This window comes from Panthera onca, chromosome E1 (genome assembly GCF_046562875.1).
Source record: "Panthera onca isolate mPanOnc1 chromosome E1, mPanOnc1 haplotype 2, whole genome shotgun sequence".
Lineage (NCBI taxonomy): Eukaryota > Metazoa > Chordata > Mammalia > Carnivora > Felidae > Panthera > Panthera onca.
Genome location: NC_138352.1, coordinates 35259736 through 35286494, shown reverse-complemented (window position 1 = coordinate 35286494; position 26759 = coordinate 35259736). Strand labels below are relative to the sequence as shown.

Sequence of the window (26759 nt, the reverse complement as noted above, 5' to 3'; positions counted from 1 at the left end):
TGGCAGGTCCAGATTAATGGAACCCAGGAGGCACAAAGTTACAGGGACACTTACCCCCATAGGACATGCTCTGTCTCAGAAGTATCATCCTTGATGTCCACTGGGCCTGTCTGGGAGGTGTTTGTACTTTTTTCCTGCGCTGCCGGGGGAGTAAACCAAGTCCCCACTGAGCAAGTAGGGTAAGGGGTAGTGCCAATGGCTGCGTCCCGAAGCACAGAGGGGAGGGATAAGCTCTGGCGGAGATTTTCCAGCATGACCGAGGTATTCACACCTTTTTCCAGCCAAGCCAGTGGGGACATCCACGGCCCTGTATCAGAGACAAGAATCCTACCAGCATCTTTTACTGCTGGGCTTGGAGCAGCCTGGGATTCCATTTCTCCTGGATTTGGGGTCAGGGATGTGGATGGAATATCTTCCATACTTGAGACAAGTGCTTGTTCTCCTAATTCAGCCTCCTCAGGGAGTGTGGGAAAGCTCAGTTCTCTTTCCTCTACAGCTCTGTGCTCTACAACTTCCTCCCCTGGGTCCACATGAGTGCCAGGGAAATCTGCTGCTAAGGCAGTTGAAGGGGAGAGCCAGAGCATGGAGGAAGGCAAGAAGGTATTACTTTCGGAAGGGACTAAGTCCTCAGGCACAGCCTCAATCCTATCATCCCTGAGGCTTTCTTTGGAGGAGTGTGGCTGTTGCCCAGAACAGGGATTTGGCAGACACTCCAAGACATGGGATGGAGGACGCTGAAATGTACATTTCTCAGACGTAGCAGGAACAACTTCTGAAAAGCTGTCTTCTATGCAGGCCGCCACCCCCTCTCTTAGCAGATCTCCTGGCCTCAAAGACTCATCTGGAGAGAAGCTGTTTGTCTCTGTCATGGAATCTAAATGAGCCTCAAGGGTAACTTGCTGTTGCCCCACTGGAGAGGATACGAGGACCATGGTTTTAACCACATTGTTGTCCAGTGGGCCTACTGCTTCCTCAGATGTTTTGGGAGTAGAGTTGGTTTGGGGATTCAGATCTACAAGCCGCTCATCTGATTCATGCTGACAAGCTTCTAGCCACTTTGAGGGATGGCTGAACTGTTCTGAAGGGGAATCTGTCCTCTTGGCATTGACAAAATCCACTGGTGATGCATTATTGTTGCCTTCCTGCCAAAAGAAACAAAAGTAGTTGGCCAAGGCAGTCATTTCTAGTTCCCAACATATAATTACGGGTATAGGATACTGTCTGAACACAAAGAGTTTTCATTACCTCTGCTTAGGTAAAAATTGGCTAAGCCTGGCTTCTCACTAAAGAAACCCTAACCTAAACCTAAACCAAACCCTAACTAAAGAGGGGCGCCTGGGTGGCTCAGTTGGTTAAGCGTCCGACTTCAGCTCAGGTCATGATCTCGCGGTCCGTGAGTTTGAGCCCCGCGTCGGGCTCTGGGCTGCTGGCTCCGAGCCTGGAGCCTGCTTCCGATTCTGTCTCCTTCTCTCTCTGCCCCTCCCCCGTTCATGCTGTCTCTCTCTGTCTCAAAAATAAATAAAAAACGTTAAAAAAAAATCAAAAAAATAAAATAAAATAAACAGCTGATGGAAGAAACAGACGACAAGGTAAGACAATTCAAATACAGCACACATACACAAAGATGTGGTTTTTTTTTTATGTTTATTTTTGAGAGAGAGACAGAGCATGAGCAGGGGAGGGGCAGAGAGAGAGGGAGACACAGAATCCAAGGCAGGCTCCAGGCTCTGAGCTGTCAGCACAGAGCCCAATGCAGGGCTCAAACTCACGAAACACGAGATGATGACCTGAGCTAAAGTCGGACACTTAACCGACTAAGCCACTCACATGCCCCAAGACCTTCTGAAAATAATAAAAATTACTTTTAAACAACAACAAAAATGAACTTTTAAGCAAAAAAAACTCATTAAATGAACTGAAAGAGGATGGTCAGAGTTGAGGCTCGAATTACTGGCCTGGGTAATCAAGTGGAAAAATATCTTCTTTATTTTTATCATTTTTAAAAGTTTATTTATCTATTTTGAGAGAGACCATACATAAGCAGGGGAGGAGCAGAGAGGGAGGGAGACAGAGAGTCCAAAACAGGCTCCACACTGCCAGCACAGAGCCTGATGTGGGCTGGAATCCACGAACCACAAGATCATGACCTGAGCGGAAACCAAGAGTAGGCTTTAACTGCCTGAGCCCACCCAGATGCCCAAGTGAAAGAGTATTTTAAAGCAAAGACAAAAATGCAAAGAAATGTATATCTTAGGGAAAAGCTAAAAGAACTGGAAGATAAACCCACTAAACCTAACACACGAGGAAAAGAAGTTCCATGAAAAAAAGAGAACACTTATAGGAGGCACTAATTAACAAATATTAGAAGAAAATTTCTCTGAGGTAAAGACCAGAGTTTGCATATTGAAATGGCTCACCAAGTTCCAAGCAAGATTGATAAGAAAAAATAAAATTTCTGAACCATAAGGAAGATAAAACTATTTTAATATTTTTAATGTCTATTTATTTTTGAGAGAAAGGGAGAGAGAAAGAAGGAGAAAGAGAATGAGTGGGGGGGGGAGGGGACAGAGGATCCGAAGTAGGCTCCACGGTGACAGCAGAGAGCCCAAAGTGGGGCTCAAACCCACAAACTGCGAGATCATGACCTGAGTCAAAGTCAGACATTTAACTGACTGAGCCACCCAGGAGCCCCAGAAGATAAAAACCACTTTAGAAGCTTGATATAAAGACCCATTATTTAAAAAAAAAAAAAAAAAAAAAATCAGACTTACATGAAATCTCATTTACAGCAGTGGATGAAGCTTTAAAAAATAAGGTTGAGCTAAAATGGGCTTCCGATATGCTGGCAATGTCTTAAATACTGACTGGGTGTTGGTTACTATGATGGGTACTTTATACAAATTTGTTAAGTTGTATGTTTTATGTACTTTCATATATTTTATTTCAATTTTGAAGTTTTTCTTTCAAAGTGTTTTAAAGGAAAAGTAGAAAATAAAAGGGATGTCAAAAAGATATGAGGTAAAAACCAACAAAGAGAAGAAAGACAGCAATATTAGTAAGGTTAGAGCACTACTGTGATAAAAGATGTAAGTGAAGATATAGGATATACAAAACATAAATCAGTCTGCATTAAATAGCCCAGAGACTAGGGGCGCCTGGGTGGCTCAGTCGGTTGGGCGTCTGACTTTGGCTCAGGTCACGATCTCGCGGTCCGTGAGTTCGGGCCCCGCGTCCGGCTCTGTGCTGACAGCTCAGAGCCTGGAGCCTGTTTCAGATTCTATGTCTCCCTCTTCCTATGACCCTCCCCTGTTCATGCTCTCTCTCTCTGTCTGTCTCAAAAATAAATAAATGTTAAAAAAATAAATAAATAGCCCAGAGACTAAACAAACCAAAGACTTTTAGGAATGCAAAAGTGCACCTTACAGTTTTTGCTGTGTTTATCAAGTTCCTATTTATTCTTTTTAAATATCACTTAAGGAGGGACGCCTGGGTAGCTCAGTTGGTTGAGCATTCAACTCTTGATTTCAGCTAAGGTCATGATCCCAGGTTCGTAAAATCAAGCCCAAGTTGGCTCAGCGTTGAGTGGGAAACCTGCTTAAGATTCTCTCTCTCCTTCTGCCCCTCTCCCCTGCTCACTCTACCTCTAAAATAAAAGTATGATAATATATGGATGTGTGTGGATATAAACACATACAGACAGATAACACATAAAGAGATGCAAGAAAGGGGGCACCTGGGTGGCTCAGTTGGTTAAGCTTCTGACTCTTTATTTCGGCTCAGGTCAGGATCTCACGGTTCAGTTCTGATGTTCAAGCCCTGCCCTCGGGTTATCAGCATAGAGCCTGCTTGGGATTCTCTCTCTCCTTTCTCTGCCCTTCCCCTGCTCTCTCCTCCCCTGTACTGCACCCCACCCCCCGCCCCCGCCAAAAAAAAAAAAAAAAACAAGAAAGGATTGTCTCTCTTTTTTTTTAATGTTTGTTTATTTTGAGAGAGAGAGAGAGGGAGAGAGAATCTAAAGCAGGCTCTGAGCTGTAACAGAACCCAACAGGAACGCCGGATCTCAAGAACCGTGAGATCATGACCTGAGCCAAAATCAAGAGTCAGACACTTAACCCACTGAGCCCTCCAGGTCCCCCTAAATAATCAAAAATTTAAAAAGCAAAAAATAGTGGGGTGTCTGGGTGGTGCAGTCGGTTGGGCGTTCGACTTCAGCTCAGGTCATGATCTCATGGTTGGTGAGTTTGAGCCCTGCATTGGGCTCTGTGCTGACAGCTCAGAGCCTGGAGCCTGCTTCGGATTCTGTGTCTCCCTCTCTCTGTGCCCCTCCCCTACTCACACTGCCTGCCTGTCTGTCTGTCTCTCTCTCTCTCTCTCTAAAATAAAAATTAAAAAAATTTTTTGTAAGCAATAAATAGTTATTTTGTTGGGAGAAAAACTCTTTTTGTCTATGTAGCTGAGCGTATCAGGAGGTAGCAGAAGGGAGACCTAAATTCCATTCCATTCTATTCTGCTACTGTGATTAAATGGCTATGGTTACATTCTATCAAGTTCTATGAAGATCAGTTCCCACTAGGTACTTTTCTTTTTGTCTAAGCTGTACTATCTAACATGGTAAATTAAAATTAAATAAAACTAAAAATTTAGTTCCTCAGTCACATTAACTACCAGTGTTCAATACCCACATAACTAATAGCCACCAGATTGGACAGCACAGATTATCAAACATTTCCATCGTCCCAGAAAGTTTTTGTTTGTTTTTTTTAATGTACGTTTATTTTGAAAGACAGAGAGAGAGAGAGAGAGAGAGAGAGCGCGCACATGCGGGCAAAAGAGAATCCCAAGCAGGCTCCAGGCTCAGCACAGGGCCCAACACGGAGCTGGATCTCACGACTGAGAGATCATGACCTGAGAGGAAATCAAGAGTTGGACGCTTAACCGACTGAGCCACCCAGGGACCCCTTTCATCCCAGAAAGTTCTCTTGGTGTTAGAGTGTTTTCAAGAAAGGCTGCTACCTTCATAGCCGCTTAAGATTCTGTTTTACATTTTCTTCTTTCCTCCTCTAACCTATTTTATTTATATCCCATCTTCCAAAAATAGTTCAGACTGCATAAAAAAGAAGATAGATGGACAGATCAACTTAATGAATACAAAATCATAGTCAAGAAAGAAAAAGAAAGCAGATTTTCGTATTTCAAAGAGTAATAGTAGCTACATCTGATGATCAAATTTGACCCTGAGCTTTTTAGAAGCCAGAGCAAAAGGGAAAATATGGTAACCTACATAGTTCTCATTATCAGAAAGAAAGAAAAAGTGATTTCTTCAGGAAAACAATTTTCCCAGGCAGTTAAGTTCTAAAAGAAATTTCTTCAAGGAACCTTATAGAGGGGTCAATCTCCTTCTTTGGCAAGTTTTTACAGCAACTGAAAAGCAGTTTATACATGGGTACTTCTCTCAAGACTTTTGACACATGGACAACTCAGTGAGGGCACTTCTACCAGGGGCTAGTTTAAGTGAAGATGATCCAAGTACCCTGCCTTCCAGTGGGGTAACTTGACTCCAGGAAGAGTTCTGACTACTTCTTGGAATGGATATGAATATTGCCTCACTACCGCAGCCAACTGATCTCTGCTTGAGTGAGCCCACGTTTAGGGGGAAACCACTAATCAAAGCGATAGTATTTCTCAGTACTTTGGTAAAAGTTTAAGGGGGAAGAGGTGAGAAAAACTAACAGCCAAATAGAGGTCCGGGTTCTCAGTGGATTTCCTTTAACCACCCTAGGGCACCTCTCTATTGGCCTGAATAGCTGTAAATGGATGTCACTAAGGTAGAAGACTTCATTACCGTTATTAATTATGTTCCAGCCTTGGCCCTCTGTTCCTCTGAGCCCTCGGCCTCGGCAGAGAGCCCAGTCGAATCTCACCTGCAGTCCCAGCTTGCACAGTGATGAAGTCGGCGAGTAGCATCCGGGGGGCCCTTTTCCAGAGTTGGTGAGGGCACCAGGCTGCAGGGTAAGTTCTCGGAGAGGAGTTCTCATAACTGGTTTTCCCTGAGAAAGAACAGAGTGTGAGAAAGCCTGAGCTGGGTCTTCCCTCTCTAATAAGCTCCTGGGGGCAATAGGAAGAGTAGACTTCCACCCCAATGGCGCTGAAGTTACGGGACCAATAAGACTCCACACACATTGTGGTCCCCAGGCTGGACCCAGCTTTCCCCGACACTCGGCGTCGCCGGCGTCTCCCCCACCGAAGCCCCGAGCCAGCTCTCTCTGCCCCTGAGGCTCTCCTGCTCACCGACTGGGGCGAAGGCGACAGGCTAAGGTTCATTTTTTTCACCCGCCACATTTTCACCACAGAATACGGGGTCGATCACCTCCCAGACCCAAGAGGTGACGCCATCTTCACCCGCCTTCTTTATTTGAACCCGCTCCACGCCTCCCGATTGGCTGCTAGGGCTTCCGTGCGTCGGCCCGACGCGTCCGCTCAGGGCTCGAGCCCGGCGGGCAGGGGGCGGGGCTTGGTCCGGCCCCGCCCCCACCGGCCCGCGGGCCGCCCTCGTTCCCCTGACCGACGCCTCCCCCAAGCAGCTCGGGCGTGAGCTGGAGGGCTGCTTCACCCAGAGGAGAGGGTACCCCTGGCAGCTGGAGAGTCGAGGATCCTGTCCCTCCCGCTTCCGGTAGACCCCCCCCCCCCCCCCCCCACACACACCGTCAAGAAAAGTTGTCTCGGTTGCCTGGCCTCAGGAAGTCTCTCCTCAGGTTTCCCTTAGTTACCTGGCGCCTCAGGCTCGACCGGAAGGAGCCGGCCGCGAGGGCGGAGGGGAGAGGTGAGTGGCGCGTTTTGGAATCTGGCTTCCTCGGGGCCTTGGCGCCTAGGCCCTGCGGCGGTGGTGGCCTGAGGCGGGATTCACCCGCGCTGTTACTGAGCCTCCTCACGGTTTCTGGTGTTTTCTTGGGACTTCCCTCGGGGCCTGCAACAAGTTTGCGGGAACCGCGGCTAACGAGTATTGAACATTTGTTATGTACCTGGCACTGTTCCAAATGCTTTATTATCTATTAACTGCTTTAATTCTCCCGGGAACCTGTGAAGTAGGTACTGTAAATACCACCCTTTTACAGACAAGAAACGCAGTCATAATGAAATTGGCCCAGTGCCCCGCAGGTAGTTAAACAGCAAGAGTCGAGATTTCAACCCGCGTTACCAATAAAGTACTATATTCTCATGTCAGCCTGAGTCCCTTCCGTGGGAAATCTCGCTATGGAAGGTGGAATTGATTTTTGGAAACAGCCTAACGGTAGGTATTCAAAATTAATAGTTTATGATAAAGTGTGTTCTTTGCAACAGTCACTGCGCCTTATTCACACTCTTGAGAGTCTTAATGAATTGGAAAAGGAAATCATCCAAAGAGGAGGAACTATTAATCTGTCATGAACTGCAGGGCCCTCAGGGGATGGGCTTCTCTAGAACCCTGTTGTCTGATACCATGTGGCCAACATGTGATTACTGAACATTTCAGATGTGGCTAGTCCGAATTGAGATGTGTTATAGGTGTAAAATACAAAATCTGGGTTTCGAAGACTTTGAGAAAAAGATTATAAAATATTTTTTAATATTGATGTCACGTTGAGATTCTATTTTAGGTCTGTTAGGTTCAGTAAAATGCATTAAAATGAATTTCACCTGTTTCTTTCTACCTTTTTAATGTGGCTACCAGCAAATTTAAAATGACGCATGGGAGCTTATATTGTACTTCTATTGGACAGCACTGCTCTAGAAACATAAGAGTCCCAGCGTGCAGGCACTACAGAGAACAGTTGCTTGAATGGAAAACTGGAAGAAGGACAATGTAAGAGCACACACAAACTTGAGCCTGGGGTTTCCCAAGACTCAGCAGAGAGAATCCCAAGGTGTATGTACTTCTGTTCCATCAAAAAGATTCAGCAAATAAAACAAGGGTGGAAAATGGCAGAAAAACCAAAACAAAACCAAGTGCGAGTGGTAAAAGCTTGTATTTTAGAAATGTGTGTATTGGAATGCTTAGTTCTTGTCGCAGTTGGTGTATCAGGTGCTAGGTGAGTAGCCAAAATGATATGGTGCTTCCAGCAGCAAATGAGGAGGGATATGGAAGGGTAGATGAGTGGGAAAATACCATTATAAGTAGGTAACATAAACAAATAGGATGTTTGGTGGTGGTGTTTTGCATAACTTCTTAAATGTGGTGTTTTTCAAATTATAAAAGTATTCGATTTTTTTTATGGCAAGTGAAACAATGCAATGCAAAGATATATTAAAGGCAAAGCCTCCCCTCCTGTCCATTCTACCTTCCTGAGGTAATCAATAGTGTGTACACTTTTGTAAAAACATATGTGCATACACATACACACAGAAGTTTTGTATGTCTTTATTTACACACACATTTCCGCCCACCCCAAATTAATTGATTCATAGAATGGGGTCTCTAGTGTCTTTTTTTTTTTTCCACTTCTCTCCCATTTTTTCATGTTCTCTCTCTCTCTCTCTCTCACACACACACACACACACACACACACACACGGAGGGGAAGAAGGCATTGAGTTCTTCACAAAAATGGCATCATTTCTTACGCTGACATTTTTTTCCCCTCACTCAGTGTCTTGTATAGAGTTGTTTCGTTAAGTAAATTCTGTCCCCAGCGTGGGGCTTGAACTCTCAAGAGTCATGTGCTCTACCAACTGAGCCAACCAGGTGTCCTTATATACAGCCTTCTACCTCAGCTGATACAGATGTAATTAATTGATTTGTCACTTCATATACCTTGCCCTTTTATAAAAAATAGGTTCTCTATTATAATTTGTAGGAGTTTTATATTATAGGCCTTAACTGTCATCACACTGCAAAATTTTTTTAGATTTAGTTTTATCCATTGATTTATTTTCATGCTGTCAGCGTGGAGCCCAACTTGGGGCTCAAACTCACAAACTCTGAGCTCATGACCTGAGCCAAAACCAGGAGGTGTACACTTAACCAACTGAGCCACCCAGGTGCCCCTGTCCATTGACTTTATTAATGGTATCTTTGGCCATACATATAATACTTTTATGTGGTCAAGTTGTTTATCTTTCCTTTAAGACTATCTTGATAGTCTTAAAGATAGTTGATTGAGTCATTCATTTATCAATTTTTTACACAAATATATTTTTCTTTTATAGTGCTTTCATTTTCTGTCTTGGTTTAGGCATCTCCTCCATCCCTTGATTGTGTGGGACCCAAGGAATTTAACAAAAATCCCCTACCCCTGGACAAGCAGGCAAGACTAACTCCATTTTGTGCTACACCCACCATGTCATGTATAATCCCCACATGACCTACTTATTGCTTAAGACACTCCCCCACCCTAGTCAAGCCGCTGAGCACACCCTTACTGGAAACCGGCTCATATAGGAATATGGAACCCCTAACCACCAAAGAATGTAAACCCCGCCTTTTGCCCGCCAAACTTGCGCGCCAATTCTAACCAGAGTGATAGGCTAGTTCAAACAGTTACTATAGGGTAAATTGTAATTCAATTGGCCACCTGCGTGTGGACTGACATGACTATGCACTTTCTGTGTGTGTTACAATCTCATTGGCCACTGGCCCCTATAAAACTGCTACGCCTTTTAACCTAGGGGTCCAAGTCCCTGCTCCGCTGTGTCGGGTATACTTGGGCCCAAGCTCGAGCTTGCAAATAAACCCTCGTGCGTTTGCATCGGTATCGGCTCCTTGGTTTTCTCTCGGATTTGAAATCGGGGGCATTATGTTTGGGGGCTCGTCCCGGGATTCAAGAGACCCCCCAGGACCCCACCCGGAGGGTCCCACGTCTGGTGAGTGCACTCAGCTTATACCTTTCGCGCACATATTTTCTGAGAGCTCTATACTGTATCTCTACCTGTAGGAATTCCAAACTGTCTTTGGGTCGGCATTGGCTTAAGCGGACGTGCTGGCGAGCCGTCGACCAGAGGTTTTGGGAGATGTCCCTTGCCCCCGCCAGGAGGATGAAGTCCTCATCTGTGAAGAGGGCCGGCTGCCATTACGGACAGCCAGCCCTTCGTTTTACTTTCTGTTTTGTCTCCGCGGTCACGCTGGAACGTTTGTGTTATTGTGTCCTTGTTAATTGTCATAACTGTTTGTGTCTTGGTGTGGATTGAAATGGGGCAGACCCAAACCAGCCCCCTGTCTCTTATGCTCTCCCACTTCTCGGACGTTAAGGAAAGGGCTCATAATTTGAGCACAGACATAAGAAAAGGGAAATTTCAGACTTACTGCATGTCAGAATGGCCAACCTTTGACGTGGGATGGCCTTGAGAAGGAACTTTCCACCTACCTATTATTTTGCAGGTCAAGGCCGTAATCTTCAAGGACAAACCGGACGGCCACCCTGACCAGGTGTCCTACATCCTGGTCTGGCAGGACATGATTGAAAACCCCCCTTCTTGGCTAAAACCATTCTTACCCCCCAAAGCAGGACCTACCAAGATTCTAGCCCTGCGGGAAAGCTGAGAAGGAGACTGACACAAAGGCCAAAACGCCCCTTTTTCCGGTCTTGCAGGATTCCTCTCCGGAAGACCTGATTCATCCGCCGCCCTACCAGGCTCCCTCTCCCCCTTCCAGCCCTCCATTGGAAGCACCAGGGGCTGCGGGAAGGGCATCACCCCTCCCTGACGAAGGAATTCCTGTGCGTGGGCCAGCAGCAGGGACACGTGGGCGGCCCCACCCTCAAATACGTGGCCAGCCGACTCCACCACTCTTCCCCTTCGCGCCATGGGGCCTCCCGACGAGTCTGGAGAACAACCAGTGTTATATTGGCCGTTCTCCACCAGTGATTTATATAATTGGAGAACTCAAAATGCAAAGTTCTCCGATAACCCAAAAGATTTAATTGGGCTTTTAGATACTGTTCTCTTTACCCACCAGCCTACTTGGGATGACTGTCAGCAGCTCTTGGCAGGTTCTCTTCACCACCGAACAGAGAGATCGAATACAGGTGGAAGCTCGGAAGTCTGTCCTGGGAGAGGACAGACAGCCGACTCAAAACCCAGATCTCATAAACGCTGCCTTCCCCTTATCCCTCCCTACCTGGGACTACAACTCAGCTGAAGGTAAGGAGAGACTCCGGGTCTACCGCCAGACTCTAATGGCAGGTCTCAAGGCTGCAGCGCGCAAGCCTACTAATCTGGCCAAGGTATATGATGTAAGACAAGGTAAGGATGAGAGTCCAGCAGCCTTCTTAGAATCACAGAGGCTTTTAGGCAGTACACCCCTATGAACCCAGAAGCCCCAGATACAAAAGCCACAATTATCATGGCTTTTGTTAATCAGGCCGCTCCAGACATCAAAAAGGAAATTACAAAGAGTGGAGAGGCTAGGAGAGAAGAGCCTGCAGGACTTACTAATAGTAGCAGAAAGAGTTTACAATAATAGAGAAAGCCCGGAGGAGCAACAGACTAAACTAAGCGACCGGCAGACCCGAAATCTGGCTAAGATCCTGCTGGCTACAACCATGGATGACCCACAGGAAAAACGGAGGCACCTCAAGAAGCTGACTTCAGGAACAGGTAAGGAGGATGGCCCTGGTCCCCGACGGGAGCGCCCTAAACTAAACAAAACCAATGTGCTTATTGCAAGGAAGAGGGCCACTGGGTGAAAGACTGCCCTAACAAAAGATCTAAGGCCCCTGCCAAGATATTGGAGATGGAGGACCTGGACGACTAGGGGAGTCGGGGTTCGGTACCCCTCCCCGAGCCTAGGGTAACTCTCAGAGTGGAGGGGCAACCAGTTGAATTTCTAGTGGACACTGGGGCACAACATTCGGTCTTACTACAACCCCAGGGGAAATTGGCAAGCAAGACCTCATGGGTGCAAGGGGCCACGGGGACCAAACAGTACTCATGGACTACCCGAAGAACTGTGGACCTAGGCATGGGCCGGTATCCCACTCCTTCATGGTCATCCCTGAATGTCCCTACCCGTTGTTAGGTCGGGACTTGCTCACCAAGATGGGGGCACAAATTTGCTTCCACCCCAGAGGGGCAAAAATCCTAGACAAAGAAGGGCAACCGATTCAGGTGCTTGTCCTGAGTTTGGAAGATGAATATCGTCTCCACCAGATGCCCCCAGTCCAATTAACTGACATTGACTATTAGCTACAGGAATTTCCTCAGGCAGGGCAGAAACTGGGGGAATTGGGCTGGCCCGACACCAACCGGCTATATACATAGAACTAAAACCGGGGGCAGACCGTGTCAGGGTCTGCCAATACCCCATGCCTCTTGTGGCGCGAACGGGAATCACGCCCCACATACGGCGACTACTAGACTCAGGCATATTAAGGCTCTGCCAATCGGTATGGAACACTCCCTTGCTGCCGGTGCAAAAACCGCACTCTAACAATTACAGGCCAGTCCAGGACTTAAGGGAAGTCAACCGGCGAGTAATTGGATGTGCACCCCACGGTCCCAAACCCATACACCCTCCTCTCCACCTTGCCTCCAGACAAAAATTGGTATACGGTATTAGATTTAAAAGATGCCTTTTTCAGCCTGCCTTTAGCACTCAAGAGCCAAGACCTTTTTGCTTTTGAATGGACGGACCCCGAGAAAGGCATCAATGGCCAACTCACCTGGACTCGACTACCACAAGGATTCAAAAACTCACCAACCATCTTCGATGAGGCCTTACATGAAGACTTGGGTGAGTTCCGTTCTGAGCACCCTCATTTGACCTTATTGCAATATGTAGATGATATCCTGCTGGCGGCGGAGGACCAGGACACTTGCCTGCGAGGCACCAAGGACTTACTCCAGACTATAGCAGCTCTAGGATACCAGGCCTCAGCCAAAAAGGCCCAAATCTGCAGAGCAGAGGTGAGCTACCTGGGGTACAAATTAAAGGATGGACAAAGATGGTTGATGGATGTGCGGAAGGAAACCGTCCTAAGGATCCCACAGCTGCAAACCGTCCGTCAGGTACGTGAATTCCTGGGGTCGGCAGGGTTCTGTCGACTATGGATTCTGGGTTTTGCCGAGATGGCCAGATCCCTCTATGACGCTACCAGGCACCAACAAAATTTTGAATGGACAGAGGCCATGAATAAGGCCTTTAATGACCTTAAACAGGCCTTGCTGTCTGCCTCGGCTCTCGGGTTGCCTGACCTAACCAAGCCCTTCTACCTGTATGTAGTAGACAAGAAAGGGTGGCAAAAGGGGTCCAGGGACATAGGTCCCTGGAAAAGACCCATAGCTTATCTCTCTAAAAAGCTGGACACGGTGGCCGCTGGATGGCCCCCATGCTTAAAAATTATTGCCGCAGTGGCCACTTGGTCAAAGACGCAGAGAAGATAGCCATGGGGCAAGAACTATATGCTACCAGCCCACATGCCATTGAAGGGGTACTCAAACAGCCCCCAGACTGCTGGATCAGCAATGCTCGTCTGCCCCGTTATCAGAGCCTACTGCTAAACCCCACCAGAATTTTATTCAAGCCACCTACAACCCTGAATCCGGCAACACTACTCCCTAACTCAGACTGGGACCCCCCTCTGCATAACTGTCAAGAGATTTTGGCACAGGTGCACGGAATCAGGGCTGATCTCCGGGACCAGCCACTGCCGAACGCGGACGCCACCTGGTATATGGACGGCAGCAGTTTTGTCCGAGAAGGAATCAGATACGCGGGGGCAGCCGTAACCACAGAGATGGAGATCATCTGGGCAGAGCCATTGGCAGCCGGAACATCGGCTCAACGGGCAGAACTGATCGCCCTGGCCGAGGCACTAACTATGGGAGAAGGTAAACGAATAAACATTTACACTGACAGCAGGTATGCCTTTGCCACCACTCATATCCACGGAGCCCTTTACAGAGAGAGAGGGCTTCTGACAGCAGAGGCAAAGACTATTAAAAACGAAACAGAGATTCTTGAACTCCTAAGGGCCCTCTGGCTGCCCAAGGCACTAGCTATCATCCATTGTCCAGGACACCAAAAAGCAGATACACCAGTAGCCAGGGGAAACCGGCTAGCCGACTCAAAAGCAAAGGAGGCGGCCCTTTCGGTGACCCAGGTTTTAACAACCACGCTACCCGATCCAGGGGCACTGACCCTGCCGGATACCCCCAACTATACTGGCACTGACTTAAAATGGATTAAACGCTTGCCTATGACCCAATGCTTGCATGGCTGGTGGAGGGCCGCAGACTCCAGCATCATCCTGCCAGAGGAACTAGGACGACAAGTCCTATCCAAAATGCATCGGAGTACTCCTATGGGAACAAGAAAGATGGAAGACCTCATACGACATGCTAAGATCATTATTAAAGACTCTCGAGCAAAGATCAAGCAGACTGTGGCAAGCTGTCATGCATGCCGGCTAACCAACGCCACCACCCATGGGTCTAACCCCAGAACCCAACTCAGGGGAGACCGCCCAGGAATATACTGGGAAGTAGATTTCACTGAGGTAAGGCCTGGAAAGTATGGGTACAAGTACTTGCTAGTTTTCGTAGATACCTTTTCAGGGTGGACAGAGGCATTCCCCACCAAGCACGAAACAGCGCAAATCGTGACCAAAAAGCTGCTGGAGGACATTCTGCCAAGGTATGGATTTCCTGCCAGGATCGGATCCGACAATGGACCGGGGTTCATTTCTAAGGTAACACAGGGAGTAGCACAAATACTGGGGGCAGATTGGAAATTACATTGTGCTCACAGACCCCAGAGCTCAGGTCAGGTAGAGAGGATGAATAGGACATTAAAAGAGACCTTAAATAAATTAGCCTTGGAGACTGGCAGGGACTGGGTCACTCTCCTTCCCTTTGCCCTATATAGGGTGAGAAACTCACCATATAAGATGGGACTGACTCCCTACGAAATCCTGTTTGGTATACCCCCACCTATCATTCCTGTCTTGAAACCCGAAGTGCTTGCTGAGTTCAATGACCAACAACTTCTTTTCTCCCTCCAAATGTTACAAAGAGCCCATGAGCGGGTGTGGCCTAAGCTGAGGGCCCTCTACGAGACCGGGCCGCCTCCTGACCCCCATCAGTATCGACCAGGCGATTGGGTGTGCGTGCGGAGGCACCAACAGCAGACGCTCCAACCTTGCTGGAAAGGACCCTACATTGTGATCCTGACCACGCCCACCGCTCTCAAGGTCAACGGAATAACTCCCTGGGTCCACTACACCCACATCCGGCCAGCTGATCCACACGCCGTCCTCAAGGACTTTGTTCCGGAATGGAAGAGCCAGCCCGACAAGGACAATCCCTTAAAGCTAAGGCTGCGTCGCTCCCACTTACCCTGCTAATATTACTTGCGCTGTATCCCCTCGCGGCTAAACCCAACCCCAAACCACTTAATCTAACCTGGCAAATCATCACCCCAAGCTCTAATCAGGTAGTAACCCAGCTGTCCGAGCTACACCCTAGAGGGACCTGGTGGCCTAATCTGACTATTGACTTATGTGAACTATTCAGTCAGGACCCCTGGCACCAAGGCAGAATAGGAATACCAGGATGTGGCACCGAGAGGGCCAAGATGGCCCTCCAAGATACCTGTTTTTATGTGTGTCCGGCCCCCTCTCAGTCTGACCATAATAAGGCCTCCAAATGCGGTGGCTGGACAGACTACTTCTGCAAAACATGGGGTTGCGAACAAACTGGGACATGCAATTGGCTGTCACAAAACCCATCCAGCCTCATAAAAATCCAACTGAATGCTACACACCCCTCATGCTCGGAACGCCCTTACTGTAATCCAGTCACCATTTCCTTCACGGAGGCCGGGAAACAAGAAACAAATTGGGGGGTAGGACTTCTGTGGGGACTCCGGCTTCACCAAAGCGGGTATGATAACGGAGTCCTATTCATGATCAGACAACTAGAGAAACCGAAAGGTCAAGGGAAACCCTTGGGATAGGTCCCAACACTGTGCTAGTACCTCCTCAACCTCAGGTAACACCTGCAGCACACCCTCTGAATCTTGCCCACAACACCTCCGGTGGTGGCATCCCAGTCCCGACTCTCCTCTCCCCTCTCCTCCCCCTCAACCCTTCTCAGCACCCTCTTTGGGCCCTGATGTCCAAGGCTTACAAATTCCTCAACGCAACTAAGCCCAATCTTACCCGATCCCGCTGGCTGTGCTGACGTCCGCCCCCCCTTCTATGAGGGTATCGCAATAATGGGTCAATATAACACAACCATGGACCCTAATGCTTGCAGGCGGAACCCAAAGCCTGGTAGTAAAGGCCTCACCTTGCAGTCCGTGTTCGGCCAGGGACTCTGTATAGGCACTCCTCCACACCACCACCAGGCTCTGTGCAACATTACACAGCCTACAAATAATACAGGGTATTATCTACCCCCCCAAGACAGTTGGTGGGCTTGTTCCGAGGGTGTAACTCCCTGAGCTCACAGTCAGGTTATAAACAGAACTGGGGGCTTCTGTGTGCTGGCTCAGCTACTCCCTAGAATCATCTACCATTCAGATGAGCAAGTACTTCAGTGGAAGGGCGCAGATACCCACGGGCAAAATAAAAGGGAGCCCATCTCCACTATCACCATCGCCTCCCTACTGGGAATTGGATTGGCTGGCACAGGGATGGGTATTGCCTCACTAGCCACCCAGGCCTCCCACTACAGTAGCCTTAGAGCTGCCATTGATATAGACCTAGAACGCATAGAAACCTCCATTTCCCACCTCCAAGAATCCCTAATGTCTTTGTCTGAACTGGTGCTCCAAAGTAGGAGGGGATTAGACCTAGTTTTTCTACAACAAGGAGGAGTCTGCGCTGCCCTGAACGAAGAGTGCTTTTTCTACACTGACCACTCAGGGATAGTACGAGAATCAATGGCTAAGGTAAGGGAAAGATTAGCCAAGCGAAAACGAGAGTGAGAGCAGCAACAGGGATGGTCTGAATCATGGTTCAATCATTCCCCCTGGCTGACTACCTTATTGTCCTCCCTAGCCGGTCCCCTGATCATCCTTCTCCTCCTTTTGACCTTTGGGCCCTGCCTCATTAATAGACTAGTGGCTTTTGTCAGGGACCTAGTCAATACAGTTCAACTCATGGTACTCAGGCAACAATACCAACCACTGACTCTCTCGACAGAAACCCAGAACCCATGATTGGGTCCTGCATAGGATCCTCTGGAAAAGGGGGGAATGTGGGACCCAAGGAATTTAACAAAAATCCCCTACCCCTGGACAAGCAGGCAAGACTAACTCCATTTTGTGCTACACCCACCATGTCATGTATAACCCCCACATGACCTCCTTATTGCTTAAGACACTCCCCCACCCTAGTCAAGCCGCTGAGCACACCCTTACTGGAAACTGGCTCATATAGGAATGCAGAACCCCTAACCGCCGAAGAATGTAAACTCCGCCTTTTGCCTGCCAAACTTGCGCGCCAATTCTGACCAGAGTGATAGTCTAGTTCAGTTACTAGAGGGTAAATTGTAATTCAATTGGCCACCTGCGTGTGGACTGACAAGACTATGCAACTTTCTGTGTGTGTTACAATCTCATTGGCCACTGGCCCCTATAAAACTGCTACGCCTTTTAACCTAGGGGTCCAAGTCCCTGCTCAGCTGTGTCAGGTATACTTGGGCCCAAGCTCGAGCTTGCAAATAAACCCTCGTGCGTTTGCATCGGTATCGGTTCCTTGGTGGTCTCTCGGATTCGAAATCGGAGGCATTACAGATTGTAGATCTTTTTTTTAATTTTTTTTAACGTTTATTTTTGAGACAGAGAGAGACAGAGCATGAACAGGGGAGGGGCAGAGAGAGAGGGAGACACAGAATCTGAAACGGGCTCCAGGCTCTGAGCTGTCAGCACAGAGCCCGATGCGGGGCTCGAACTCACGGACCGTGAGATCATGACCTGAGCCGAAGTCGGATGCCTAACCGACTGAGCCACCCAGGCACCCCTACAGATTGTAGATCTAATCTCCCAAATGTTCTTATAAAATTTTTATGTTTTGATCACATTTAAATCCTTAATGTATCTGGAATTAAGTTTTGTATATAATATTAAGTAGGGGTCCAAATATTTAAAACACTTGGGTTTTTGTTTCTTTTTAGGTAATCTCTATGCCCATTGTGGGGCTTGAACTCACAGCCCCAATATCAAGAGTTGCATGCTCTACCAACTGAGCCAGCCAGGTGCCCAACACTTGTAGTTTTTAATTTTAGGATTAGATATTACTTATTTTGTAAAAATGCAATTACATGAGCCAAATCAGCAACTCTGAGAACTGCACCAGGCAGTTCTAAGTGAACTCAAGAATGAAACTGTGGAATTAGTAGCCCTGCTTCAATGAATGGTGTATGTATATATGATGGAGTATGTGTATGATATGTATGATGGGAATTCTGAACAAAGGAGGCAGTGTAACAGCTGCTAATCAGTGGGGCTCCATAAACCAGCAAAACTCAGATAGGCCAGTGAAATCTGAAATAATATGTTCCTCAGAATATAAACAAAACCAAACTATAGGGAGGAAGGTAGCATGTTTTTTTGTAAATAAAACGTCCTGATTAATATATTAGAACTCATCATAGTGGTTGTGTTAGTTTGCTAGGGTTGCTATAACAAAGTATCACAGACTGGGTGGCTCAAACAACAGAAATTTATTTTCTCACAATTCTGGAGGCTACAAGTCCGAGATCAAGGTAGACCAAGTAGAGTTGGTTTCTTCTGAGGCCTCTCCCATTGGCTTGTAGATAGCTGTCTTCTCCCTGTATCTTCACATGGTCTTCCCTCTGTATGTCTGTGTCCTAATTTCTTCTTCTTTTTTGAAGTTTATTTATGTTTGAGAGAGAGAAAACACGCGAGCAGGGGAGGGGCAGAGAGACAGAATCCCAAACAGGCTCTGCACTGTCAGTACAGAGCCCAACATGGGACTTGAACTCATGAACTGTGAGATCATGGCCTGAGCCAAAACCGAGAGTCAGATGCTTAACCGACTGAGCCACCCAGGCGCCCCCCCCCCCCACCCCTGCCAATTTCTTCTTTATAAGAACACCTATCATTGGATTAGGGCCAACCCATATGACCTCATTTTAACTTAATTGCATCTTTAAAGACTATTTTCAAATACAATCACATTCTGAAGTACTGAGGGTTAGGACTTCAATGTATGAATGCAAAAAGGGGGGGTATGGTGGAGACACAATTCAGCGTAACAGGGATTAATAATGCATTAAATAGGATTTTATTTTTAAAAAGCTTTGACAAGATTTTTATATTGAAGAATTCAAAGAAGTAACTAAGGAATTGTGATTACCAGTTTGTTAAATGAACGAACTAATAAACAGATCAATACATGGGAAAGAAACTTAGAGGTAAGAAACAATGAGTAGAACTACAAAGACACTTTTCTAGAAGGAGAATATACAGATTGGTGTTAAGACTAATCTTACATTCTTAGAAAAGATACAAGGGAGTGCAGCATAAAATATCCACTTTGATAGGTATATCTGATTTCTTCTAGGTAATGAAAAATCAAAGCATAGGGTTAAATTTAAAAGATGATTTCAGGTTGTATATAAAAATATTTTTTAGGGACTCCTGAGTGGCTCAGTCGGTTAAGTAAGCATCCTACTCTTGATTTTGGCACAGGTCATAATCTCACAGTTTGTGATGGGATTCTCTCTGCCCTTCCCCCTGCTCACGGGTGTGCATGTGTGTACTCTCTCTCAAAATAACTAAACTTAAAAAAATTTTTTAATAAAATTTTAATAAAAAATTTTATCATGAATAAGTAAAAGGTATTCATAGGTCAGTGATTCTAAGTGGGGGTCAGGGGTGGCAGGAAAGAATACCTTCCAGGGATGAGCATATCAAAACTATGGGTGAGGACAGTGTTTTTTAAATTATACTTTCTGAAACTTTGATTTTTCTATCATCCCCTCCACTCTACCCTGAGAATCACTGTTCTAGTGCCCCACTGATTGAAGAGAGTATGTTAAAAATGGCACTTGATAAGAAATAATTCAAACTGCACTTACATGATTATGGTCTCAAAGCTATCTGATGTGACCTAAGAAAGGGACCCTAGTGACATGTTAACCATGTCCTAAAGACCTTAACCCAATATGCTGTGATCAGAGAGGCTGGCTATATAATGTTGGGTGACCTGAACATTAACTCTGGACCAGGACACACAGTATCATAAAATCATCAGCATCTGCTTTTTGAAAAAGCATCACAGAACTCAGAAGCCCATTCTCTACAATTAAGAATCAGTGATTATAACCCCCCTCATTTTATATGTAGGAAACTACAATTCAGAGAAGTTAAGATAACTTGTGTAAAGACTCTTAAAATAGTTATTGGTGGATCCAGGCACCAGTCTAATATGCTTAACTACTTTAGAAACCATTAATTCCTATTACAAGTATTCAGGGTTTTTATCCAATGTGCAGTTCTGGTCACTACAGCTTTAAAAAAAAAAAATGTAGTAAAGCTAAAAAAAAAAGAGAAAATGTCTAAAGAAAAACAAATTAGATCATCAAAAGGGCTACTGTTACATTTATTTATTCATTTATATCCCAATCTCATTCCAAAAAAGGCTTACAAAGATGCAGATAATATAGTAAGAAAAAAAGATTAAAACAGAAAAATGAAAATAAGGAAAATAAAGATAGGAAAGGAAGATGGAACCAAGAATGTGGCTAGCATACAAAATATACGATGTGAAGTCCTAAACACTTGCTGGAAATGGACCACAAATTAGGCTCTAAGTGGCATAGCACTGATATGAAGAAAAAATTACAGTCAGTTGAATATTTAGTGTCTTTAAGGTAAAATCAAACAGCAATTCAGGAAAAGCACAGCTGAATTCAGAGGAAATTTCTCCCATGCATCCTTAAACAGAACATTATGAATTGTAATGATAAACACCCTTTACAATAGCCACAGCTATTAAATTTCACAGGGATTTTCCTACAGATTGCCAAAGTACAATCCAGAAAAAGCAATTCTGCAGAGGCCAATAAAATGCCAGCTATACAGGGAAAATCTGGCTTAATCCAGGGACAGAATTAATAAACACAAGTACACAGAGTACTTTCCAGACTCTCTTTGGTTTGTAAAGAGAGATTAAATATAACTGAAGGATAATAAAATGAAGGCTTTGAGGGGTGCCTGGCTGGCTTGGTCAGAAAGGCATGTGACTCTTGATCTCGGGGTTGAGTTCGAGCCCCACAGTGGGTGTAGAGATTACTTCAATAAACAGTTTAAAAAAAATTTTGTTTTAAATGAAGGTTTTGAGAAGTTTAGAAAAATGAAAACAAGTTATAAATGCCAGAAATGTATAAAATTTAAGGTCCAGATGACTTTCCTTACTAAAGAAAAAGGTTCAGGGCACCTGGGTGGCATAGTTGGTTAAGTATCCAACTCTTGATTTCGGCTCAGGTCATGATCTCCTGGTTTGTGACTTTGAGCCCTGCATCGGGCTCTACAGGGACAGTGTGGAGCCTGCTTGGATTTCTCTCTTCTTTCTCTCTCTGCCCCACCCCTGCATGCTCTCCTTCTCTCTCTCTCTCTCTCTCTCTCTCAAAAATAAACATTTTTTTAAAAAATAAAAAGGAGGGGCACCTGGGTGGCTCAGTCAGTTAAGTGTCCGACTTTGGCTCAGGTCATGATCTCACGGTTTGTGAGTTCGAGCCCCATATGTGACTCTGTCCTGACAGCTCAGAGCCTGGAGCCTGCTTCGGATTCTATGTCTCCCTCTCTCTCTGCCCCTCCCCTGCTCACGCTCTGTCTCTCTCTCAAAAGCAAACACTAAAAAATATATATTTAAAAAATAAAAAGGAAAAGGTTTTTGAAATACATCTCTAACCTTAGATCTTAAGGCTGATGTCATGCCTCTTAATCCCTTGGTTTGCCTATCAGAAACTGAATCCCAGGTCATCTAGGGAAATACTCAGTTTAATAATCCTTGTGTCTTCCGAGGAGACTTTGTTTTGGAAAAAAAATTCAATAGCTGTTCCAATTAGCCCTAGAAAAGACATTAACCCATCCATATTTCAGTTCTTATTCCTCACATTTAGGCTATTAGATTCACTTTTGAAATTTTTAAACATTAGATTTGTCACAGACTGGCTTTGAGCCCCCAGATCATATGTTTTAGCTACATATTTAGGGGTTAAAATGCCAGCTTTTGAGACTTTTGAAAAACATTCATACTACTTCTGAGAAACCTATAAAACACATAAATAGCACCTTGAGACTCCATGAAGTGTTACTTCTCAAGAAAGGAAATACGACAGAGAAACAAGGAAAGGGAAAAGTAGAATAAGCCTCTGGTTGAAAGCTTCAGGGTATGAGCATTGGAGAAATGCAGCGAAGGAAAAGGTCAACACAGATCTGAGATGTTGAACTGAGAGGTGGGTTGTATTAGGGAGTAGGGAGGGGTAGGGCCAATTGTGGCTGCCAATAGCAGAATGCGCAACATTTGAACTCTGGTCCAACAAGTAGAAGAACAGAATAGTAAGAGGCTACAGAGTAAAAACGAACTAGATCATCAAAGTGGTCATACTGAGTTGGCAGTGGAGGAGATCCTTGGGTTCTCAGGCCCCAATCTACAGTAGAGGGGCTCAAGCAAGGCTGGGATGGACCAGGTAGGACTCCAGGTTACAGTCAAAGTTCTTGAAAAGCATGGACTCCGATGGACTGGGCTGGGTAGCTTGTGTCTCCATGACAAAGTTCACTGGCTGCTTCTGTAGGAGCTCTGGGTCAAAGGCCACACCCCGAAAGAAAGGGTGGACCTGGAAGTGATGCAAATAACGTAGACGGTGGAGGGGATTCTGGCATAAGAGCTGAAGGCAAATAGAGCATGAAGGATAGATGAGATAGGAGAGGGGCTAACCAGAAAAGCTGGAAAAGAAGTTCATGGGCTGTGGAGGGCAGGAAGAAGAATCCTAAAGAGGATTTGAAAGAGGGAGAAATTATTGGGGGCAGAGGTGGGAATAGAGGCACTGTCCTGGTAAGAGAGCAGCACTGGCCCTCTCTCTCAGAAGTGACTGATTATGCATGGGGAGGATGGTACTTGATCAAGTTACAGCACGTGCGCACGCACACACACATACACACACTCACCAAATTATTAGAGGAATGGGGAAATCTCATTTCAGTAATAGGGAAAGGAGAGAATTGAATGTTTTGGTAGTCAAGAAGGAAAGTAGTGTTCACTCTTACCTCATGGAGCAGGAGTGAGAGCCCCTGGTTAAGAGAAGCTGGGACCTCAGAATCATAGTGTGTCACACTTGCCAACATGGCCACATGATCCCTCTCTGCAGCCACTGGGAACTGAGTTAAGAGGTGGGGAATGGGAGTGGGGGGCAGTGGTAGCATTGTTTAGTAGGAATAAGGCAAGATTTCCTAAGTTCTTCCCACTACAGGGCAGAGCTCCTCTCTTTGCCCAACATCCCTACCATTTTCTCACCTTCCCAGTTGCCAGACAGAAAAGCAAGACACCCAGGGACCACCAGTCAGCAGCATGGTTGTAAGGCCCTCCACTCAGGACCTCTGGAGCTAGATTTGAAAGACAGGTGTCACTGACATCAATTGGCTATCCTCTGCCAATGCTTCCCCACCAGTTTTAGCCCCTGTCTCACCCATGTACTGAAGGGTGCCACAGATAGTATAGGCTCGGGCTCCCTGGGGCAGGTGGCGGGACAAACCAAAGTCTGTCAGTTTCACATGGCCTGTGAAAGATAAGGCAACAGCACCACTCTGTTCCACCCCTTGTCAGCCGTGACATATTCCCAAACAGAGTACCTCTAATTCTGGGGCTAGGAAAAGAAAAGGACTTACCTCGTTCATCCAGAAGGATATTCTCCATCTGAAAAATCACAAGTGAGAGGTTATTCATCTTCCTTTTGACCTTCTTTTATCATATATACCTGTCTGCTGAGGAAGATGCCCTATTCAGCATTCAAGTCTATACTTTGAGGGCTCTTGCCCAAATCCTTAGCACCCATGAGGGCCCCAAGGTCAGCTATCCTCAGCTCCCCTCTCCCTTCTTAGATCTGTTGGTACTTCTTACTGATGCCCCACTTCAGACAGAGAAAAAGTGCTTAACTCTACCTTCACATCTCGGTGGATGATGCCCAAATCATGGAGATAGCCTGTGGATGACAGCAAGTAATGGGGTGTGCTAAAGCTCTCCTGTCTTTCCAGTTTCCCTGGTAGTTCCCATCCCATCCCTATTCCTGTTCTTTGACCTCCAGAGTTAATACCACTTCTCTCTGCCCCTCCCCCTTAAGTCTTCCCTCATTTCCATTACCATTTCTGTTTCACTTACACAGCACCAGAACCAGTTCAGCAGCAAAGAGGCGGATGGAAGCCTCAGTCAAGCAGCCGACAGAGGACCACAGGGAGCACAGATCTGTACTGCAGTAGCTGCACACTGCAAAGGACCAGAAGTCTAGGTGATATTGGGGGGTAATGTGCCTGGGCTCAAAGGCATTTTAGGCCTCTTGCCCAAACTGATGCCACATGTTGTTCCCTCCCTTTGGGAGACAGAAACACTCAGAGAAGGGAAACAGCCAAGGGAGAACAAGCCAAAGGGATAGGTAATCTCAGGTGGAGTACAATGGGACGACTCTTGGAAATGAGAGAGACCAGTCACTCACTAATGAAGAGGTGTCGTTTTCCCTGCCAGCTGTCCCCCAAACCGTGTACAAAAGGATGGTTGATCTGTCGCTAGGGATGAAAAAAACAGGAAGTTAGGGAGGAAAAAGGGCACTGAGGATCAAGACAGCCAAGAAGTCAGGATTTAACCTAGTTGTGCAGAAAGGGAGCTGCTGCCCTACCTCTAAGTTGAGGTGAACAAAATAGTAGGGACTGCCTGTCTGGTAATCCCAAAACCAGCATGATACTATGAACACACCAGGACATGCTAGAGAGGTTTCCCTGGAAGGACCTAGAATTAGCTGCTGCTAACTACCTTTCCCAGGATCTGCTTTGGTTGAAGCAGAGGGAGGGGGCAGAATAAGGAAGAGCAGGGCAGTTGGACAGGAAAGGTGCTTTCTCCATCTGTGGTTTAGTTCTTCCTAGGCTCCATTCCTGGGCTCTGTGCATACCTGGATGCTAACCTCCTCTTTGCACTGCCTCAGGATGTCCCTCTGTAGGACCTTTACCTTGGACACCACCTATAAAAGGAGAGGAGTGATGACTCCTATGCGTTGTTTATGCCTCCCAACCTTTCTGAAACCAAGAATAGAAGCAGAAACTAGAGAATGATATGGAAGGATACCTAGGTCCCTACCTTCACTGCAAATACTGCTTTCTGGTCACAATCTAGCACCTTGAGGACTGTTCCAAAGGAGCCTTTAGCCACAAGTCCTAAAATCTGTACAGAGAAATTAAGAATACGGTGATTGAAACTCTGGCCATTTCTAGATGTCTCCCCAAGACTGAGACCCCTTCCAGGGACTGACCTACCTTCAGCTGGTGATGCCCTGTAAGAGGCCTAATGGGAAACTCCGGCAGAAAAAGGTTGACGAACTGAGGCACTGGCCACTCAGACAGAGTCTTCTCTATTAGCAACCGGGTCGGCTCCAGGGGCTCCTGGTGTAGGCACTGATGCCCCCGTAGTCCCCACAGCTCTTCCAGACCTGACCTGGTAGTTCCCACACCTGACCAGAGGCTCTTCCAGCCTCGGACCCAGGGACCCTGGATGTTGCCACCCTGCTGAGAACCAAGGGAGCCACTCTAAACCTCTGCGCTTGAGGCATTACAAATTCTGCCCATCTTAGAGGGCACACCCTCAAATCTTAACCTTAGAGATATGTTTTTGAGCACCAGGCAAAATTGCTACTATACTTGTTTTGGGCCAAGGCCTAGATTTCCTGGACATGATTCAAATCCTCTAGGAAATCAGTATGTAGACATTTTCTCCATGAAGCATCAGAAATTCGTCCTGTACCTCTCAGTATGGGGTTGGGATATTTTCACCGTATAGCCTCCTGTTTCACCTCCACAGTGGGCATCGCTAACATTCTCCTCACTGGTCAGTTCCCAGGCCTCAAGCCCATGTCCCCCCTTCACCTCCCCTAAACAGGCTGCCAAAGCCCCACAGCCTACCTTATGAGAAGCAACCACCCGGGCATGTTGCCCCTGCCGACAGCTTACTGTTCCCATCCAAAGCCTCTGCCTCCTCTACCTGCTAAATCTGCTGTCCCAGTTACATAAGCGATTCCTCCCCCTGATGCTACATTACACATGAGCCCCGCCTCTTCCCTGCTATTCATGACTAGAGATGCAAGTGGATGCAGCCAAACCCCACTCATCCTCAAATCCTATCTGCCCACCCCAGTTATGAATAAGCTTATAGCCAGAACTAAAATGTGCAGAGACCTATCAGCATGGGGCCAGTGTCACACCAGAGCTGGGAAGTATCTGTGATAGGGCTTCATGGAGGAGGGAAGAGGCCATCCTCATTAGAGTGGCAGCTAGAGGATGTGTCTTGGGTTGATGGGGAGGGAAGGACACAGGTTGAACCCATGCACTTAACACACCAAAAAAAATTAGTAATAACTAAAATAGATTTTTTTCTCTTTAAGTCATTTTCTTACCATTCTCCAGGCATACCCCAGGGGGATCCATGGCCAGCCCTGACTCCTATTGCCATTTTCCCAAGTGAACTTGGCACAGATTGAGGAGGGGCTTTTTTCCCCCCAGAACCCTCATACCTCCTATACAAGGCAGTGGAATGAGGGAGAGAGCGGATCCTCCCCTCA

At 46.5% G+C, this 26759-nt stretch overlaps 3 protein-coding genes across 10 annotated transcripts in view; 1 reads left to right on the top strand and 2 right to left on the bottom strand.

Moving 5' to 3' along the window:
- Window positions 1–6781, bottom strand: part of SPAG5 (sperm associated antigen 5) — a 21053-nt gene extending 14272 nt beyond the window's left edge. For 3 of the 4 annotated variants that reach the window (XM_060646773.3, XM_060646775.3, XM_060646774.3), the window contains exons 1-3: window positions 6289–6464; window positions 5922–6047; window positions 55–1142 (exon numbers count right to left, since the gene is read on the bottom strand). In XM_060646773.3, the coding sequence (XP_060502756.3) occupies window positions 55–1142; window positions 5922–6047; window positions 6289–6339 (1265 nt within the window). In that variant the 5' untranslated portion in view covers window positions 6340–6464. Of the gene's footprint in view, window positions 1–54; window positions 1143–5921; window positions 6048–6288; window positions 6465–6702 lie in introns of those variants that run through there. The other variant, XM_060646776.3, reaches the window with a different exon arrangement.
- On the top strand, window positions 6710–21553 carry LOC132687086 (uncharacterized). Of its 2 annotated transcripts, none has more exons than XR_013552048.2 (2): window positions 6710–6820; window positions 14983–21553. XR_013552048.2 is itself a non-coding variant. In XM_078437525.2 (2 exons), exons 1-2 carry the CDS (start codon window positions 13289–13291, stop codon window positions 14989–14991), a joined length of 1380 nt encoding a protein of 459 aa, XP_078293651.2. In that variant the 5' UTR covers window positions 11118–13288; the 3' UTR covers window positions 14992–21553. The 2 variants fall into 2 exon arrangements, 1 of the variants encoding a protein (XP_078293651.2); XM_078437525.2 differs by lacking the exon at window positions 6710–6820 and adding an exon at window positions 11118–14659.
- Window positions 18624–26627, bottom strand: RSKR (ribosomal protein S6 kinase related). Of its 4 annotated transcripts, none has more exons than XM_081791203.1 (12): window positions 26104–26627; window positions 25462–25710; window positions 25286–25369; window positions 25101–25169; window positions 24651–24720; window positions 24320–24424; window positions 24103–24143; window positions 23830–23857; window positions 23631–23720; window positions 23459–23547; window positions 23212–23322; window positions 18624–18798 (listed from the first exon to the last, which is right to left on the bottom strand). In XM_081791203.1, the coding sequence occupies exons 1-12, from the start codon at window positions 26158–26160 to the stop codon at window positions 18676–18678; spliced, it is 1116 nt and encodes a 371-aa protein (XP_081647329.1). In that variant the 5' UTR covers window positions 26161–26627; the 3' UTR covers window positions 18624–18675. The 4 variants fall into 4 exon arrangements, with proteins under 4 accessions (XP_081647329.1, XP_060502770.1, XP_060502771.1 ...); XM_060646787.3 differs by lacking the exon at window positions 18624–18798 and adding an exon at window positions 20514–22832; XM_060646788.3 differs by lacking the exon at window positions 18624–18798 and adding an exon at window positions 20514–22781.
- Window positions 26628–26759: the final 132 nt, after the last annotated feature.